General features: G+C 39.3%; 2 protein-coding genes across 7 annotated transcripts; both read right to left on the reverse strand.

The window, feature by feature from the left end:
* Positions 1 to 4433: 4433 nt before the first annotated feature.
* On the reverse strand, positions 4434 to 6175 carry LOC122303363 (nuclear transcription factor Y subunit B-1-like). The gene has a single exon (XM_043115122.1). It carries the CDS (start codon positions 5284 to 5286, stop codon positions 4648 to 4650), a length of 639 nt encoding a protein of 212 aa, XP_042971056.1. The 5' UTR covers positions 5287 to 6175; the 3' UTR covers positions 4434 to 4647.
* Positions 6176 to 6276: 101 nt separating this feature from the next.
* On the reverse strand, positions 6277 to 13990 carry LOC122303362 (probable methyltransferase PMT26). 6 transcript variants are annotated; one of them, XR_006240660.1, is made up of 10 exons: positions 13590 to 13986; positions 11654 to 12752; positions 11420 to 11569; positions 9316 to 9586; positions 8867 to 8977; positions 8606 to 8780; positions 7704 to 7976; positions 7383 to 7577; positions 7016 to 7298; positions 6277 to 6648 (listed from the first exon to the last, which is right to left on the reverse strand). XR_006240660.1 is itself a non-coding variant. In XM_043115120.1 (10 exons), exons 3-10 carry the CDS (start codon positions 12713 to 12715, stop codon positions 7070 to 7072), a joined length of 2466 nt encoding a protein of 821 aa, XP_042971054.1. In that variant the 5' UTR covers positions 12716 to 12752; positions 13595 to 13659; positions 13830 to 13990; the 3' UTR covers positions 6730 to 7069. The 6 variants fall into 6 exon arrangements, 5 of the variants coding, with proteins under 5 accessions (XP_042971054.1, XP_042971053.1, XP_042971052.1 ...); XM_043115120.1 differs by lacking the exon at positions 6277 to 6648 and having other exon boundaries at positions 6730 to 7298; positions 13595 to 13659; positions 13830 to 13990; XM_043115119.1 differs by lacking the exon at positions 6277 to 6648 and having other exon boundaries at positions 6730 to 7298; positions 13590 to 13659; positions 13830 to 13989.
* Positions 13991 to 14473: the final 483 nt, after the last annotated feature.

Below are 14473 nucleotides of genomic sequence, written 5' to 3' on the forward strand. Positions count from 1 at the left end.
CCAGGTAGATTGTTCGCTCGGTTGTGGCTCGAGTGAAACTCAATTTGCTCAAGGTGTACATGAGTGCTGATCATGGACTCGAGTGAAAGAAGAATCCTAGAGAGTTGAGATTGTGCAGTGAAGCACTTGTAAATCTCCTCTAAAGAAAATCCCTTGCAAACTCCGTGGATGTAGACGATGCTAATGCATTTGAAGATGCATTTGGAGAAGCATTTGGACATCCATTTGAAGACGTACCTGCAGATGCATTGGAGCGTATTTGATAGCAGAAATCTCTCATGTCAAGGAAAGAGGTGCATTCATTTGAAGAATGAATCAGTTTGCAAGCAGCCTAATATGGCATACTTGGGTGGAGGGGGTGATTGTTGAATCAACCCAAGTATGAAGGGCTGCATATGCACCGTTTTCATTCTTGGATTGTTAGGCACCGAAATTCTCACCCACCCACTCACCATTTCAGACTCACTTGGTCAAGAAGGGTGGCTATTTCTCCCCCATGATTTCTCCTATAAAAGGAGACGATTTGTGAAAAGAAAATTATCTTCACTGCGGTGAGAGATCAAAGGCAGTGGGTGAAGAGAGAAAGAGGGACGTGAGAGAGAGAAATATAATTTTGTAGAGTGTTTTGTAAATCTCGTACAAATTCTATAAAAAAGGCTCCAGTGGACGTAAGCAATTTGCTGAACCACTTTAAAATTGTCTTGTGTGATTTTTGGACAGGCCGGAGGCACAACAAATACAATCTACATCAATGAATTAATTCATGGCTAATCGTAAGTATTATATATAAAAGCCACGTGCCTTATGTTAACCCTATGATCTGACGACATAAGTGCTTGCATATATATTATATGCATGGGTTGGTTTTAAATTAACCACGCAACTTAAGTCATGCATAGCGTGGGACGTCGTATATGCCAGCTAGGATTCTGTCAAAACCCCAAGGCAGGAGGCCACAGGCCATGCCTTGACTAGCACCAGCCCATGCCAGGACAACACGCCAGCAGCACTGTTGGCGTCGCTTGATTGCTCACAGACTGAGCCCTTGGTGAATGCTAGACCACGGTCACCCTCCATCAGGCAGCGAACAGTCGGCGTGCGCACGCAAGCGAGGTTGTCACACCACACTCAGCGCACGGCTAGACTGCACGCACGCCTAGTGCGCGTGCGCAGCGAGCACGCATGGGCTATGCACACACACCGCGTGCATGCATGGGTCGTGTGTAGGCAAAAGGCCCATGCATGGCCTAGGCACCTGCGCAGCGCACGCTTGCACACTCACCTTGGAATTGACGGTGCTGTTGCCCAGCAGGCCCACGCATGCTGGCATGCCGCTCAACGCCCTAGTCTTGACCAGGGCCATGCTGATCAACACCCTGGCTTTGGCCAGGGTCTTGCTGACCAACGCCCAGGCACCACAACCTGGGCCATGCAGGCCAACGCTCAGGCCCCACTGGTCTGGGCCATGCAGCAGCTTGTCATGCTTAAGCCAACTACGGTCCAACCCAGCGACTCATCAATGGTGCCCAGCCCACACAACCTGGGCCACACATGCAAGAACTATGGACCAGCCAAGGCTAGCCCGGTAGGCCAATTTGAAGACCCACGCGTGCAAGCATGAAGCCTATGCTATGAGTTATCCTGGCCACCCATGGGCCACTGACAGCATGAGGCCTTAACCAGGAGGCGTGGGCCCGGAACCATTTTCCCTTTGTAATCGTTTTAATTGCTTTCTAATATAAGTGAGGCAATAGACTATCACTTAGTTTTTATCTTTGGAACATTTGGACGAATTTGGCTTGTAAGCCCTCATAGACACATTGGTGCTTTGTCACTTAGGCTCCATTGGATACAATCCGTGAATCCCAAAGGAGAATGCTCACCCTGTGCAATTCGTGAATCAGGGTAACCCATTCATTTCATTGTTTTCCTTTGATTAATGCATTGTTGAGGTATTTCAGCATTTTGGATTGTGTCTATTGCATCACATTCGCATTTGCTTGCTGATTATTTTGAACCGTTTGAGTGGGGCATCGCTTAAGGCAGCCACGAGTTGCCATTGAAGGGCATCTGGTCTGCACCAGGCCACCCTGGTCAAATCTGGAGCAAGGTCAGGGACAAGCCGACAGTTACCACCCACCAGCCAAGCCACACGCCCAGCCCTTGCCACCTGTCTAGCCACAACCGCTCCCCTACTTTGTAGGGAGTAACCAACCATCCCTTAAACTGCTCAACCATCACCCACTCGACCAACTCACTTAAACCACCCTTAGCCACGTGTGCTTCATCATCAGAAGACACATGTGTGAGACTTGGTCAGCCCTCCAAGCGAGTGACACCTGTGCTTGACTTGGTCAACTACCATCAGGAGACACCTGGTGCCTGACTTGGTCAGCCCACCAGCAGGAGCCACGTGTGCCTGACTTGGTCAGCCAGCCACTTAACCACCTGATCCCACTCACAACCGTTTTTGACGATTCAGCTACTGCACATGCATGCATGCATGCATGCCCAGTCACTAGAATCTCGCCCACCATCAGCCACTGATCAACCATACGAACTCAACCAACACCACCCATAACCATCAAGGTCAAGCAAGTGGTAGCCCACATCGGTCATTAAGGAGCAAGAAGGGGAGCGGCAGCTTGGTGTCTAGGATCTCGACCGAGGACCCTATCAGATTCACGTGGTGCCGGGACATGAGGGCTCAAGACTATATATCCAAGAGCTAGCCCCCGAACATAGCTTGTAATATTCTTACATGTGTGGCTTTGCCTCGATCGGTACAGTGTGTACACAAACGTGTGCAATAATTACCTGCTGTATGATGGTTGTAGGTTGAAGAAAGACCGTGTGTTGGCCAGTACAAAGGCCCTTGCATGTGTTCTGTTTTTTATTACAAGAAAAATGAATTTTTGTAATCAATTTATTACAACGAAAAGACTATTTACAACTAAAATGTTTAGCATTCAGCGTAAGTTGTGCCGAGTTCAGCCAGCACACCATCATGCACGCAGTTCCTAGACAAGTGTCTTACTGCCGAGAGGGGAAAAAAAAGAAAAAAAGAAAAAAAAAGTACATTCATGCATGTATGGTCATGTCTTGCTCCAATCGAGGACGTAGTTATTCCAGAAAGACTCACCACGAATAATGCTGTGTGAGATCAACTGTAAGGAAAAACCCGTGTATATGTGATCGAAACCTAGCTCATTGTAGAGATCAGAAATGGACTGATAGCTGTTTTGTGGTCGTAACTTTAATTTTGTCATACATATATATATATATATATATATATATATATATGCTGCATATAATATGTTCCTGGTGCAGAGTGGTACCATTTTTTTTTACGGTTTTTGGGTTTGCATCGATCAGTTGTACTAAGAGTGGGCCGGTGTTCGATGATCAATGAGGTGATGATCAGTTAGTTTTGGCACAATTATAATTTGATTTCGGCAACGTACGTACGTACTGCATGTGTTTATGGATTTAGTTGGCATTTAGGTCATGGTCCATTACGTACGCATTTGGTTATATTTTCATCTCTTCAAATAGGAGATCTAGTTAATTAGCAATCGATCGAATTATATTAATTGTAGTTCAGATAGCTTTGAGAGGATTAATTAATTTGGTGTCTCCTCAAATTCATGATCTGTGCGTTTTTTAAATTTGCATGGGCATGGAATATTGGGCAGTACCGACTCATTCAAAATTAGGTACTCCATTGACTATGAGTTTGATCTGTTATATACAGTCATTTTTACATATTATTTGTGCACTTCACTTGTGTGAATGGCTAAAATAATTATTTTATATTAAAAAAATGATGCAGTCTATCACATTAATGGAGTGTAAAAATGAATAGGTAAAAATGACAATACATAAAATTTTTGATATGTTATCAAGGCTTGTACAAAAAATTTTTCCCAACCAAAGACATCCCTCTCGATCGTTAGAATCCAATCACACGCAAAAAATGTGTAATGTATGTATGCTTCACGTTGCTTTCTCAGAAGTATTTGTTGCCTAGTATATGAGTTCATGCATGCAAACATATTTTATATATATAGATATGAGTAGTTTATTTAAAAAATTACCGATTTCATCCTGGAATTACTGTATGGCCGTAACCAAGGACTTCTCGAGTACTAGTACCACTACTCATTCATGAGATGAGAAGAGGGAACAAAAGTTTAATTCATCCAAGCTTTTAGTATTCAGTCAGTAGGTTCCTGAAAAATAATACTCTGATTTCATGAAGCTAGATATATCAGAGAAAGCAGGGGCTGGGTGAGATCTCTCTCTCTCTCTCTCTCTCTCTCTCTCTCTCTCTCTCTCTCTCTCTCTCTCTCTCTCTCTCTCTCTCTCTCTCTCTCTCTCTCTATATATATATATTTATATATATGAGGTGATCAACTAAAGATCGAACAAAGAACAAAGAAAATTTGCTGATATGTATGTGTATATATATAACATCAAGTGACAATATAACCAAATATATGTCACGTCAAGCAACATTACATTAATCCTAGCAAAAAGAAAAAGAGTAGAAGCATGTGTATATAAGAGAGCAACAGAATTAATTAACAATCTCTCTCGATTTGATCTCTGATCTATCTCTCATCTGATCTTCTTCAAGCTAATTAACTACCAATGCCCCAATGAATCATTCATCTGGTCTTGTGGCAGTAATTGTTTTTGAACTGAACTTGGGGAGAAAGGCAATGAGAATGGCTGATCGGTGGCCATTAAAGGCGGCTCATGAGACATAAGACTTATGGAAGAATATACTGATCTATTATCGTTCTTGTCTAGGCCATATACATGATGAGTATCATCATCGTACGGTATATTTTGTTCTTGTTTGTGTTGTTGTTGTTGTAGCCTTTGCTGCTTTGGAATATTGTTAAGCTTCTCTCCTTCAATCTCTCTATATTTTTGGAGGTATGTTTTGAGGGGGCTCACGTAGTCCTCAAACCCTAGGGTTGTGATAGCCCATATGATATCATCGCCATTGATGGTCTTCCTCTTTTCTCTTTGGCATTTATCGGATGCTTCACCGGTGACAAAGCTAATGAACTCGGAGACACATTCCTGGACTGTCTCTTTTGCGTCCTTTGATATTTTTCCGTTGGCCGGAATCACTTTCTTCATGATCCTGCCTACATTTGCTATAGGGAGGAAACGATCTTGTTCTTTGTTAATGTTGCTAGTGCTGCTCTTTAGACATGGGCTTTCTGGACTTCCTCCTCCATCCAGATCATTTCCATGGCACTCATCTTCCATTAATCTTTTATTTCTAATCTCTCTCAGTCTGGGAGATTAATGATCATGTGAGCTTGCTTGCATGGGAATGATTTGGGAATTGCATAAGATAAGATAAATGGACAGATGGGCATAAAGATAGGCAAGCGAAGAGGGAAAAAAGAGGAAAAGTCTTGGTTCATGAATTTTCAGAGTCGAAGTCCCAGGGACGCGCTCTGTGTGTGGAGCAGCTAATTTAACTGTCATTACCCAACCTAACTAACTTTTTGTTGAATATAATTCTGCCTATTGTCTCTTTTGAGTACTGAGGTGGCATCATTCATCTTTGGTCAACTAAACAGCTTTCAAAATCAGTACTGACTCGTGTCTTCTTTTTTTAAGGGGAAAACATAAAAAAGGACTTTGTAGCTATTCAACCTTGACCCTGAAGTGATCTTTAATTTGGAATTTACAATATTCTTCGATATAAAATTTCTAATGTCCAAAACTATATAATTTATAATTTAATATTCTTCGATATTAAATCGTTTGTATCTTAGGATCTCAATTTCAATATCATTTGAATTGTGGCTAATTAATGCAGTTCCCTGCCAATTGAGTCCCAGTGTAAGATTTGCTTCATATAATCATAGAATACACAAATATTGAGCAATTATTTTGAAAAATGGTAGAATCTACTATTAAAAAATTAATTTTTTTCATATAAATATCATTTTTTTTAAAGAGATTATACAGCACTTAGACACTCTATGACTATAAATATTATTTTTTATTATTTAATGTTGTCTTAAGAGATGTAAGGAAATAATAAAAAATAGAATAAATAAAATTTGAGAAATCGATAAATCTGACTAGTGAATTAAATCAAAGCACAGACCTGTGTACAGGACCGGGTTGGCCAGGTTTATATTTCTCACGGAAAAATATAGTTGCAAGCACAATTATGCACTAATCTGTACACCAATGTGATGTGATTGGTCAAAAAGTAGATTTTATTGAAAACAGTATTAATTTAAATTTTAAATATGAGTTAATATTGATACACAGATTAATACACGACTGTACTTGTATATAGCAAAACTCATTTCTCACACTCAAAAGAAAAAGAGAAGGAGAAGAGAAAGGGGGTACATTTCTTGATTGTTAGTATATTGAACACCCTTAAAAGAATGCCTTTCTTGTATCTGGTTTCGTCACCAGAAGTGAGACAATCAGATTTAAGCCCCATCAAGAACTTGTGTACTGCCATACACAATTTCAACTAAACAGCACCATCAAAGCAGGGAATATGAAGTATGAACTAATTGGATCAGAAATTGCATCCTCTATGATTTTGGAATCCTTTTACTTTGTTGCGACTAAAGTTTGCCCCTTTGACATGCACTAGATTTCAAAGATTGAAACAAAACATTAATAATAATAATAATAATGAGGCCCCACACGAGTCATAAAGACATTTTTCACTTGTCAAAAAAGAGTAAATACGACATTTCATAATGATAAATACCAAAAATCTAGGATAATCGGCTATCTTGAACATTGTGATTTACACTTGCAAGCATGTCCCATTATCCCATCAACAAGTAGTATGATATTACAGTGAAAATCAGACAGCAACCTCTTAATATATTAAAAATCAAAACAAAGAAAAACAACAGATTGAAAGGCCTATCTAACATGATACATGGGCTATTATGGTGGTACAGTCGCAATAAATATGCATAAGAGCAAAACAAAAGGAGTATCGAACCTCTTTGGGGTTATGACCTCAACAATGGTAGTTCAGGAAGTGATTTGTTCACGCTTAAGCGATTGCATACTTGATTGTCTCTGATTCGTTAGGTCGCCACATGGACTTCTGAACACACAACAATCCCTCGTTGTCCTTAGAGTAGGTCAAACGGACCTCCCAATGCATAGACTTCAGCATGTTCTCAATTTCATTAATGGTCTCAACATTGTCACGAACAATAAGCTTCCCCTCTGGCCTGAGGATCCGATCAACCTCCACAACTACAGAAACTAACTTACACCTGTAAACCCACAAACCAGACTACATCAATTTAAATGAACAATACTTCATGGAGAGGAAAATGAAATAGAATACTTTTACACACCTCTGTTTAATCTTGGAGAACAGATGGTCAGCATGGAGAAGATCATAGGACCTAGGGTACGTGCTAAATGATTGGCACCAATCGTGATATATACCAAATAGACCTCGTTCATAAATTATGGGTAGGGTATCTGGGGAGTCTATGGAGACTACATTCATGACCCAAATGTTTAAATCTTTCAAAGCTGCAGCAAATCTGCAAGCCCAACCAAAAATCAGAAGGAGAAAAGCAAAAAGAATAATATAGTAGTCTACGAAGCCCATCTGAACAATCAAAAGAAACAAATGATACTGAACCAAAAAACAAACCCATTTTGCTTACCCTCCATACACAGATCTCATGTCCATGACATTCCTCACATTTGACCAGTTAATCCCCATCCCTTTAAGATATGATTTGGTCACCACTCGTTTCCAGTGCTCATAGTCAGCAGTGAAATCCTCAGGAGCAGGTTTACCATAAACTCCGACCTGGGAACTCAATAACCAGTAAGGTGGTTTTTCCAACCTAGCTGGCCATTGCTCTGGCCATTGAGAACCGCGCTCTGATGCATCTGCAGGCACTTTGTGCATGCACGCTTGCAATGGCACATTCCTACACCCAACAAGCAGATAAAACAATGGATAGATTAGCGACGCCGCTAGAAGACTATGGAAGTGTCTGTGTTTGCAGCAGACAATGCCCTTTTGGCAAAAGACACATCAGTTATTATAGGGAAGCCAGTTTGTTTTGCTTCCTAATGCATAGCTTTGCAGTCTTCTGCACACATTTTATTATTATTATTGGCACTAGGTGTCTAAGAAAAAAGTCCCAACTAATCCCATGAGTGCACAGACTCACGGCAAATAGTTTCCTGAAAGTACACATTGGGTAATTCAAGGGGAAAGTCCCCCAATCCAATGGCCCTATAAATTATTTGCACCCAAGAAGATTCGAATCTTAGACTTAGAGGAAGCATACCACCAAGACCAAACTTGAGCCAACCCCTAGGGGCTAGAAACACAGGATGTGCATCCCATACTTAAAAACATATAAATGGGCTTATTCAGCCAAAACCAAAGTGTATACCTTTTTTTCCAACCAACATGAATCTTGTGAATTAAATATCCAGGAAAAACAAAATCTAAATTCTTCACTCCATAAGTATAATTGAAATAAAATCTAAACTCTTCACTCCATAAGTACAATACAATTTTTATGATGCAGCTAATGAGAAAGTTTACCAGGCTGCATCAGGATCATCGGACTCTGGGCAGATAGGAGGCTCACTTTGTGATCTTTTCTCATAGCACTCATTAGAAGTAGGCTTCTTAAATACAGCTGCACCAACTCGATCTACTGTATCATTGCTGATTGAAACTAGTTCCCAGCACATTGCTTTTGTTAATTCCTTCATCTCTGAAAAAATTTCCCCCAAAATTGGACAAGTTGTTAGATTCAATCAACCAACTCAGGCTCTGTCAGGGAATCCACAATTAACCTACCATTCCATATTCCAACATCTTCAGGAAGCTTCTGATATACAGGAGTAGCAGACCAGACAAAGAAACCACCAGGACGCAACAGACGATTCAGCTCCAAAAGAAGTTTACCACCTGCATATTGTCAGTTTTAGTTTTTTTTTTTGGATAAGATAATGATTTTATATGACTAGGAGAGGATGAATCCCCAGTACATGACACGTACAATAAATCCATGTAACTAAAAGTTTGTAAGTACAAGTTAACTTCCAAAACAAAGGAAACTACTAAATAGAATCATGTAGTTCAGGACAATCTGTCAAAGCAGGTGGTTTCAAGAAATAAAAGGTCTAGACAAAGATAAACAAGCATTTGAATCTAGGGAGGGGGAAAACACCCTTAACAAATATCTTGAGCTTGAAAGCGTTTGAGTTCATTTAATCACAACTCTCAAAATAGGGACATTGGAATACCTTCTATGTGCCATGGAACCCTACAGCGTGCACAATGGACAATATCAAAAACTCGGTCAGGAAATGGAAGTCTCTTCGTGCCCATCACAGCAGATATAGCGGGAATTCCCCTTTCAAGTGCAAATTGCACTTGGGCTTCATGTTCATCCTTTGGGGCAAATGACATAGCAAGCACATTTCTATCAAATAGATAACCTCCAAAGCTAGCAACTCCACATCCAACATCCAATATAACACGGGAGCGTTTTCCCCAGGCAACATCAGGCACAGACTGCATAAAGCATGATATTGGCATTGAGCAAATTTTGTTCGATGAGGACAAGAAAGAAACATTATTGCACATAAAATAAGAAGTGACTGTTTCACCCAACCAACCCCTCACTCTCAAAGGAAAAAGTAAAACAATATGAATATTATATAAAGAATAAAAAAATAGGGATTTAGAATCATTGTGAGAAAACAAAAGGAAGGAAACATAAATTGTAACCACAACTAAGTTATCCAACACTCACACGAACAAAAGCCTGTTTGGGCTTGCCAGGCCTGCTTTAGTAAGCAAGCATCATTCAGAGAGGTGGGAAGTAGAAAGATTTGTATAACCTACCCGTTATAAAATTATCAATGATAATGTTAGATATCTTGGTTTTTTTCAAGCAGAAATTAATTAAGTGTACTTACTGGCAGAATATAGCCTCCATAGTTTTTTGGATGAACTGCTTCTCCCAAATTATGTCATTTTGGAATAGTTGGAGATAAACTGTGATTTACTTTCCAAATTAATCAAGTACTTAATTAAAAATGAGTCTTAAATTGCATTCAGTTTCCTTCCTGGCATTGGAGTTTTACCAACCGAGTAATTATACACGTACAACCCTTTTTACAACTCTTTATACATCCATCTTTTAAAATGAGGGTATTTATGTAAAGTAATGTTACTTTTATAAGTTATTTTACAAAAATGTCCTACTGAAATGAGGGATTGTAAAAATGGCTGTGTCTATCATTTTCCTTACCGAAATAGCACTAAGATGGTAAATTATTCCAGATAAGTGAGTTGAAATCAATTGAAGAATGGGCACAACAACGCTGGTTGAAACCATGGATATAATAACAAAGGGGAGCAAAACAAACAAATAAAGTTGACAATAAGCGTGATGCTGCCATCCACAATCAATTGCATTGCAGATAATAATCAGTGTCTAAACTGAATTATGCAATCATTGTCAAGTATCATATGTTTACTCTGTTTTAGGTACTCTTTCCAAGGGTACAGAATCCACATGCTACACCTTTTAACCTGAGAGGCCGGCCATATAGCTTCTAGTCAGATGAAACTGTCTGGGGAAGGGGTCAAAAGAGTCAGGTTCCAGAACATGATTTTGCCAATTAAGCTATCCCAATGCTTGATTGGTTCTGCTCACTCATTAGTTTGGGCGGATAAATATTATTTATGAGATGTAATGTTACTTAAATTTTCATATTTGAAAGGTGTAGTTTTTCACTGGGACTAATGAAGGGATAATAATATTCCTGAAAGAAATAACAACCTGTGCTATCAACTGCAAAGGAACACTACCCAATTTTTAGGTTCAGAAACACAAACAACCATGCCTACACAATTTTTGTTGGTGGACACATTTCCAAAATTTCAATAAAAGTGGAACAATGCACAGTCCCACATGAAAATTCCACCTAAGCCAAATGACAAAGCTCCAACAGCATAGCCTAATAATCCTAGGCTCAAACTCTGCCCCACTTATGATCTAATGTCTGCATAACATACACTTCCAGGATAATTTTTTATTTTTTTTTATTTTTTATAGGTGCTTCCAGGAGAAAAAATAAAACAAATTATGAGGATAATAGATGTATTTTATCTAGCAGAGAAGGTAATGAATGATCTATGTATAACACATTTATTTCCACCTCTGCCCAAACAAGAGGGGATTGTGAAGACAGAAGAACGAACATAAGTAAGGACTGCACCAAATGAAAAAGGTTAGAAAAATCCTTATCAATTACTGTACAAAATTAAGAAAGAAGAAAGAACAGCATGAACGTTAATATGGATAGAATGGAGTACAACATGTATCAAAGGACTTACATCCTGTATGAAGTCAATGTAATGAAGAGCACCATGCTTAAATTGGGTTCCACCACCGGGAAAAGTGAGATATTCACCAGTTACTTTCACCCAATTCTGATGTCCCTTAACTTGCGCAAGCTTGGGGTGGGGAACATTATGGTACCAGATCTGCAGGAATGCATCTTATCAGTTCAACTCAGAAACAAGAAACACAAATTACAAATGAACTTCACCTGATCTAATTGGGCTTACCTTTTCCCTGCTATTAGGCCACTCAATTGGGCGCCTATATCCTTCAGGAAGAGAAACAAGGCAAGTGGGGGCTTCCTCAGGACACTGCCTCTCTCGATGCTCATAATGCTTAGTACTTCTAAGACTTCTAATTGCTTGCCAATTGTCAAGGCATGGGATGTAATCATGCCCAGCAGTGACATTGCAAAGTTTCCAATCGTAGATGGTCTGTTGCGCGGAAGACTTTTGAAAGTCTTTCTCATTCTTTGACTCCGTCGCTTGAGTTGACCAAGCCCCACTTTGGGTGGTAGTTTCATTCAAAATCTCTGATTGAGCACCAGAAGGAAATACCTCGTTTAAACTCTGGTCTTGGGGCTGATCGTTTTCCTTTTTCTCGCTGGAGTTTCCATCCGATTCCTTCTTCTCATTTTGCTCCACCTTCTCCTCTACCCGACCACCCACCTTTTCTCCATCCTTGGTTTCATCCGAGTTCTCTGATTTATTCTCATTCTCATTCAAATCAGATTTTTTCTCAACAGCACCATCTTCTTGCTCAGAACCATCACCTCCATCCTTTTTTGCCTCCCCACCATCTGAATTTGGTTCTTCATCATCTGTTCTTCTTTCTCCATCTCCTGCTTCAGTATTTGATCCATCGTCTGACTTAGTATCTTCATTTGCATCAGGCTTTTCCTCCAGCTTCTCTTCAGTCTTTTCCTCCTGATTCTCTTCAGGTCTTTCCTCAGGCTTCTCTTCCGGCTTCTCTTCTTGGGTTTCTTCTGTGTTAGAGCTGCTCTCAGGATTTACATTAATGTCTCCTTTAGTTGCATCCTCGGGCAAATCGCCTGGATTATCCTCAAATTGCCGAGTATTACCACCATTGCTCTCACTCACTTGTTCCTTCACCTCATCCTTATTCTCCTCGGGAACATCCACATTTTGAACAGGAACCACAGAGGACGATGTCATCATCCAAACCCCAACCAAACAAAGCGCCACAAAAATGACAATAGACACCATCGAGCAGTAGGATGATGATGATGATCTTCTGTTGTCTACCCGAGTATATTTCCCTAAAGCCATGTTTTCTTAGCACTATTCCTCCTGGATAATTAATCACCTGGAAAATGAAAACAGAATTAAATCCATCTCACACCATTGAACAAAAGTCCAACAGATCCAACAGGATTAACGCAGAAGTGCAAATATCACACAAGATTGATTACCCTATGTATATGCTCTAGACATCAATATCGCCGACATGTCCATATTGCAATTACAAATCCGTTAAATGTTCCACCAGAGTCAGACATATTGATGAAGGATAATAGAAAGACCCACCAACATCAATTAAATAACCCAACCCCAAAAAATCTAAACTAGTAAGAGCAGAGACTCAACTATTACCTAAACCATAGGGAAAGTACAGATCCAACCAACGTGGGACTCCCAACAGTAATCACAGGGATCCAACCACTATGATTCATAAAGTGGCATTCAAAACTCGAACTTCGCAAACACAGATTCAGATGCAGAAAAGGAAACAAATGGCACCTAAGGGTAATCACTATGAACTTGATGCACGAGAACCAAAATAGAATCTGCACTGCAACTCAGCAAAAAATCACATAAAACAAAAGACAGCGAGATCTCGGCCACAAAGTCAAAGATATGCCATAAGAAACAAACAAAAGCAAAGAATTTGCATTAGATCTGCATCAAAGTTGCGTAACATCATGTAATTCCAGCAACATAGAAAATGAAAGTTAAGAAACCCAGCATTGATTGAGCTCGAATGCGACTATGCTTACTACAAACTCCGAAACGCGCGTCTGCGCACGAACTCGCCCAGAAAGGAAAAAAAAAAAAAACAAAAGACGTTATGCAACCAAAGTAACTGCAAAAGCCGAATATCCGATGAAAGACCAAGTATATCAATGATCTGAATCTCAGATACCTTACGGGAAAAATGGAAGCGGGTCTGAGTGGGAGCGGAACTGGGAGCTAGGGGCTAGTCCTCCATTTTTCTGAGGGAGAACCAGAGACACGGATTAATGTTGCGAGCAGAGGATGAATAGAAAGATTGGAAAAGATGAGATTTTAAAAGCAAATGGGCAGGGGATCTGAGTTGCTTCCTGTTCAACTATATTATTTTATTATATTCATTAGTGGATTAATAATATACGAATATCTATACATAATATCCCGAGAAAGAGAGGAGCTTCCTTTGAAGAAATCGCAGCGAGAGGCGTCACAGGAAACAGTAGGAATGTATCCGGTGCATCTCTGAATCAACGTCCCATGCCGTCTGTCAGAGCACCAGCATCCTTTTACATACGTTAGAAACTCTTGTACTTTATCATCATAGATTTGTCACAACGGTGAGAAATACCAGTTTCTTTTAAAAAATTTGCAACTTTTCCAAATCTCATATAAAATTTTCAACTGGGTTCGTTTGCTTTTCACGATTGAAAATTAAAATCTTAAAAATTTTTCTTAAATTTTGTACTGTTAGAATTTTTATAAAAATAAATAAACATTTTGATCTATTAGTTATTATCTCAAAAGATTTTAAGTTTTTTTTTTAAGTTTTCATATCAAAATATTTCAAATTTCTTCCCAAATTTTCATTTTAAAAAAATTACACTATTAGTAAATAAATATATAAATAAAATAGCCAAAAAATAAAGACCAAATGATTAAAAAAAGGAAGTATAAAAAAAATCATCATTGGTAAATAAATAAACAAAAGAAGCAGCAAAAAAAAAAAAGATCAAATGATTAAAAAAAGAAATAGGAAAAAAAATTTACACCACTGGTAAATAAATAAACAAAAGAAGT

Source organism: Carya illinoinensis, chromosome 3 (genome assembly GCF_018687715.1).
Source record: "Carya illinoinensis cultivar Pawnee chromosome 3, C.illinoinensisPawnee_v1, whole genome shotgun sequence".
Taxonomy (NCBI): domain Eukaryota; kingdom Viridiplantae; phylum Streptophyta; class Magnoliopsida; order Fagales; family Juglandaceae; genus Carya; species Carya illinoinensis.

What these genes read in the sequence shown, in the direction of transcription:
- LOC122303363 (XM_043115122.1), bottom strand. Translation starts at nt 5,286, where the DNA reads ATGGAAGATGAGTGCCATGGAAATGATCTGGATGGAGGAGGAAGTCCA.
- LOC122303362 (XM_043115120.1), bottom strand. Translation starts at nt 12,715, where the DNA reads ATGGCTTTAGGGAAATATACTCGGGTAGACAACAGAAGATCATCATCA. An exon ending in GGTTCCATGGCACATAGAAG is followed by an intron (nt 8,978 to 9,315) that starts GTATTCCAATGT and finishes GACAATATGCAG; the next exon opens with GTGGTAAACTTCTTTTGGAG. An exon ending in GATGATCCTGATGCAGCCTG is followed by an intron (nt 7,977 to 8,605) that starts GTAAACTTTCTC and finishes TGTTGGGTGTAG; the next exon opens with GAATGTGCCATTGCAAGCGT.